Consider the following 5,711-nt stretch of genomic DNA (forward strand, 5'->3'; position numbering starts at 1 on the left):
TAGTACGATTAAATAGAAATCAAATCTCTAATTGGAATGTAGGTTAATTAATCCAAGTTCAGGCTTAGAAAAATATACTTTACAATGAGAAAAAAAAATTATTGTGTAAGACATTCGAACTGTAATTAAAAATTAAAAAATATAGATGGTTACTATTCAAAATAAAAATTTGGTATTTACCAACTCGATCCCTAGATTCTTTAAGTTGTGGCTTATAAGTTTTTTAATTTTAAAACACTAACTAATAAAACTATGAAATTTTAAATATTGTGTATTGTGTGTCCTTAACCATTAATTAATATTTTTTATATAATGTAAAAATTGAATAACTTATTTGATGCAAAATTAGGACTTTCAATACTTATATACTTTAGCAATGATGCTGAAATTAAAAATCTAAATCTTTTTAGATATTCTAATTAAGAGTTGGATTTTCATCTCATTATTAAAATATATAATATTTGAAAATGAGTATTTAACGAAAAATTAAGATTAAAAATTTTTTAAATTGAGAGACCATATTCAAATAAAACTCAAATGTCAAAAAGGTAAAATTACAACTTCTGAATTTTGAAACCAATTCAAAAATTAATTTTTTGAAATATAAAGACCGAATAGAAATGAATTCTCCGGACGAAAAATATATTTTTACCATTTTTTAGATATTGTAAGGAAAAGGTAACTTCATTAAAGTACAAAGATAACTCCGACGTGGCAGTATACTATTGGATGCCTTGGATCACCATTCTTTATCGGTACTCCTTCCCGCACCAAATCAAAGAAGAAACAATGGGGAAGACGAAGAACTGGAATTTGCGAACAATCCGTCTACAATAAAATTGAGAAGTGTTCTTCCGCAAAATAAAAATTTTCCGATCAAATTTCGTTTCATTTCCCGGCGATCACAATCCCAAACCCTAACCCTAGGGTTTTCCTTCACTGTATCACCATTTTCTCTCTACTTTCCCGAGAACTAAACAGTCTCTCCCACAACCATCTTCAACCCCTTTCTCTTTTACTTTTTGTTTTCCAGCGCAAAAGCGATTGAGTTTCTCCATTTGTTAGAATTCCGCCATTAATTTAACAGCATGTGCTTCCCACTACAGTTTCTGATGCCAAATTAGGGTTTCTTTCATTTCGGAGCTTTTCCATGTAATCGACAGGGAGGGCTTGCTTGAGACGTCGATTTTCCTATGGATTTTGTCGAACTGGAGGCGATCGAAGGCCTCCGATGGTCATGGAACTCGTGGCCGGTTTCCAAAGCTGAATCGTTGGCTCTCCTAATCCCTCTCAGTGTTATGTGTACGCCATTGATGCAATCCGTCGAACTCCCTACACTTTCTTATGAGCCTCTCCTGTGTCTTAAATGCGGTGCTGTTTTGAACCCCTATGCTCGTGTTGAATACACATCTCGCATTTGGTTCTGCTCCTTTTGCTACCAGAAGAATTCTTTCCCTCGTTCTTATGCTGATATTGGTGAGACTAATCTTCCCGCTGAGCTTTTTCCGACTTACAGTACGGTGGAGTATGCGCCCGGTAGAAAGATCGAGAGCCCTGTTGCGAATTCTGGCTCCAATGTGAATATGAGCCGTAATTGGGCGAGAAATCATTCCTCTTCTTCTCTTTCAGCATCACCTTCTTCATCGTTGCCGGCTGGAGATTCCCGTGGAAATGGACCGGCTTTCGTGTTCGTTATTGATAATTGTAATGTAGAGAAGGAGCTTCAAGCACTTAAAAATGAGTTATTACTCGTTGTGGAACATCTGCCGGAGAATGCTTTAGTGGGCTTGATTTCTTTTGATTCAATGGTTCATGTTTATGACCTTAAATTTTCTGAGTGCTCAAGGGTCGTCCTCTTTCCCGGGGAACGTGAGCTTTCGTCACTTCAGGTATTTTGAATGTTTGAATCTAATCTCTGCTTTTTTCTTCTATCTTTTTGAGTATCTGATACTATTTACTGCACAATGTAGACACCATCTTCTAATGTAGAGTTACTATGTTTAGTTAGTGAGGTTTAAGAGATGTTCAATTGTTTTTGGAGTTTGAGGGACATTGTTTTGATACCTTGCTTTGATTTTGAACCCCTCAGACCCAACAATTGTTGGGGATTTATGGGATGAAGCAGTTGCAGCTGGGAAAGACACCGGTTGTTCCAGCACAGGGATTTTTATTGCCAATATCTGATTGTGAGTTCAACATCACCACTGCAATTGAAGAGATGAAGACTTCACATAACATACCTGGCCATCGACCTCAGAGGGCTACCGGTGCTGCAATATCAGCTGCGGTTGCACTTCTTGAAGGATGCCGAGCGAATTCTGGTTCTCGTGTCATGGTTTTCACCTCTGGTCCTGCAACTGTAGGTCCGGGGATTGTTGTCAATTCGGATCTCTCTTACTCTATCAGAACTCACGGAGACATTCTTAATGGTCAGGCTCCTTACTTTCGAAAATCTAGTAGTTTCTATAAGGAAATGTCACAGAGGTTGTGTAATGGATCTATCGTTCTCGATCTTTTTGCCTGCTCTCTTGATCAAGTTGGAGCAGCGGAGCTAAAAGTCCCTGTTGAAAACTCTGGTGGATTCATGATGTTAGGAGAATCATTTGAATCGAATCAATTCAAAAAGTGCTTGCGGCATATTTTTAGCCGAGACAAAGATGGTGATCTGAACATGTATTTTGATGCAACTATCGAGTTAGTAACCTCAAAAGATGTAAAAATTTGTGGTGCCCTTGGACCATGTATATCTCTTCGTAGAACTAACAGTTCGGTGAGTGACAACGAAATTGGTGAAGGTGGTACTTACATTTGGAAGCTGAATACACTGTCCAGTAAAACCTGCATTTCCTTTTTCTTCCAAGTGAGTGAGGTGCAGAAAGTTCAACCTGGATCCGCTTTCTTCATTCAGTTTATAACAAAATACAGAAAAGGAAACCTGGCGGTCCGGAAAAGAGTGACCACTGCCGCTAGGAGATGGGTTGCAAATCATTCACCAGAAATCAAGGCTGGGTTTGATCAAGAAGCAGCAGCTTCGGTGATGGCTAGGCTTGCTATTCATCGAGCAGAAACGTGTTATGCTCGGGATGTTATCAGATGGCTTGATGACACATTGATCCGGTTTGCCTCGAAGTTTGGTGACTATATACAAGAGGATCCTTCGACTTTCCGTTTATCATCCAACTTCTCCTTGTACCCTCAATTTATGTACTACTTAAGACGGTCCCAGTTTATTGATGTCTTCAACAGTTGTCCTGATGAAACTGCTTTCTACCGATTAATGTTAAACCGAGAGGGAGTCATTGGTTCACTTATCATGATTCAACCTACCCTTTTCCTCTACTCTTTTGATGGACCTCCTGTTCCTGTACTCCTAGATATTCGATCCATTTCCCCAGATGTGATTTTGTTATTTGACTCCTACTTCTATGTTGTTATTCATTATGGTTCCAAGATTTCTCAGTGGAGGAAGCTTGGTTACGATAAGGACCCGAATCTCGAAAACTTGAGGAAGCTACTAGAGGCCCCAGAGCTTGATGCTGAACAATTGATCGCCGAACGTATTCCAGTCCCTAAGCTTATAAAGTGTGACCAACATAGTAGCCAAGCACGGTTTCTTCTTGCTAAGTTAAACCCGTCTGTTACGCAGAACTCAACTTACAAGGAGGGATCAGACATAATCTTTACAGATGATTTAAGCTTGGAGGTTTTTATAGAACACCTACAAATTCTGGCAGTGCAGGGCTGAAGAAGGGTGGCATTAGTAGTTTGTTAGAAGGATGTTGTTACTTTATACACTGTTGAGAAAAAGTACAAAGGAGCTATGCTTTTGTGTTGATTGAGGGTTGTATTTTACCCATTTTCTTCATAGTTGATGAAATGTAAATAACTGGTTTCTTATCCTACTCCATACCAGATGAGTTTCAGCCATTATTCAGCTAAAGAGCCTGGTGAGAATTTTTTTTCAATGGAGTTGGAAGGGTGTAAGTTACATACAATACAATGCTTGTCTTGTTGATTAGTGAGTAAAAACTTCAGGGAGTTTCTTATAGAAAACAAACTTTAAGAGATCAAGGCTTTTGTTAGGTCACATTCTATTTTGTAATCCCTAATTAGCCAAGAGTCAACATTATTTCAAAACTCTATTTATTATAGTATTTATTATTTATTACCATTTTTAGAATTTTACATTTGACATTTTTTTATTATTTGTTATAGGATTTACTATTTCCTCCTCAAACTAAAATATTTTACACCTCAAACACATATCATTATAACTCAAACTAAAATAATCTACAACTTAAATATAAATTATTATAACCTAACCATCATAATTTAGTACTATAATAACAATTTCTTGTCCCAAATGTCCCCTTAACTTTTGAAAACTATGTTTGTTTTCTAACAATTTCTTATTATTTTCATATTTCCTATTTAAACGAAAGTTTGAAAAGCTATATTTTTCTTGTTTTTAAAATTTAGTTTTGATTTTGAAAAACTCATAAAAGATAGTCTAACAAAATATAGAAATCAAGTGATGCTTATAGATAAATAATTACCTGATGAGGCTTATTTTATTTTATTTTTTGATGTGTTATTTCATATATTCATACAATCGATCAAATGAAACACAAAAAGACTGAGTTTATACTCTAAATTTATAGGGTGAGTGATTGAAATCATAAATGAATGATTTTATGACTGAAAATTCTAAACTTTTATAAGGGAATTAATTTATGCATTCTCAGTTATTTACAGCTATTTTAGTTTCTTTTTTACATTATTAAGTGCTACTTAAATAACTTCGTTTTTCTTTTAAATTCTACAACATAATAAAAATAATTGTTATATAATTCTGGAAAATAGGGAAAGGAGAGAAAATGAAAAGCTGAAATCTGCTGCTATTTACTTGATTCAAACATCTCTCTCTAATATTTCATTCATATCGTTAAAATCATCATCCACAATATGTTAGGAACGGTTTGGTAGACAATTCAGATTCTATTTTATGTTTTCAAATTTACATAGTTAAATGAATATGTTTTTAATAGGAATCTTAAAAGTAACATTTTTGTGTTTTCAGTATATCCAAATTTTGGATTTGATATTTTAAAATGTAGAATTATACTAAAAAAATAAAAACTTTAATAAATATAATATTTCAGGTTATAAACTCAATTATTTTTACGAAATTAAAATATAATATATTATATAATATGATATTACAAAATAATAATCATATAAAAATTTTACCATAAAACACGTTCATAAATTAATTAATTTGNTATTATATATTATATGATATTGCATAATAATAATTATAAATTTATTTAACATAAAACAAGTCCATAAATTAATTAGTCGTATAGCTTATAAATATATCATCAAACACATTTCAAAATTTTGTTTAAATTAAAATTTAAATTCATATGCTACCAAATATATATCTAAAAACATGAACTATAATTTTCTTTTCATTGAATTATTTGTTTCTAAATTTCTATTTTCAAATTACCTACCAAATAAATCCTTATTAATTGAGCATATCTTAATGGATAAGGTGCTTCATTCATTCGATTCCTCGCTCTCTAATTATTGAACACAAAAAATGATTTACTGCTAAAAAGTAGAAACTAGTTAGTTTATTAATTTAGAATGGTAAGACTAACATTTTCTTTGTTTCTATTTTTTTTTTCATATCTTACACTAAGGAG

At 33.6% G+C, this 5,711-nt stretch overlaps 1 protein-coding gene across 1 annotated transcript; it reads left to right on the forward strand.

Annotated features, from left to right (window-relative positions):
* Positions 1-782: 782 nt before the first annotated feature.
* LOC120067950 (protein transport protein sec23-1) lies at positions 783-3,969 on the forward strand. The gene is made up of 2 exons (XM_039019598.1): positions 783-1,889; positions 2,090-3,969. Exons 1-2 carry the CDS (start codon positions 1,194-1,196, stop codon positions 3,743-3,745), a joined length of 2,352 nt encoding a protein of 783 aa, XP_038875526.1. The 5' UTR covers positions 783-1,193; the 3' UTR covers positions 3,746-3,969.
* The last annotated feature ends 1,742 nt before the right edge of the window (positions 3,970-5,711 follow it).

This window comes from Benincasa hispida, chromosome 12, assembly GCF_009727055.1.
Source record: "Benincasa hispida cultivar B227 chromosome 12, ASM972705v1, whole genome shotgun sequence".
In the NCBI taxonomy this organism is placed as follows: domain Eukaryota; kingdom Viridiplantae; phylum Streptophyta; class Magnoliopsida; order Cucurbitales; family Cucurbitaceae; genus Benincasa; species Benincasa hispida.

Coding starts and splice junctions, on each gene's coding strand:
- LOC120067950 (XM_039019598.1), top strand. CDS start 1,194: ATGGATTTTGTCGAACTGGAGGCGATCGAAGGCCTCCGATGGTCATGG. Junction 1,890..2,089: donor GTGAGCTTTCGTCACTTCAG/GTATTTTGAATG, acceptor TGAACCCCTCAG/ACCCAACAATTGTTGGGGAT.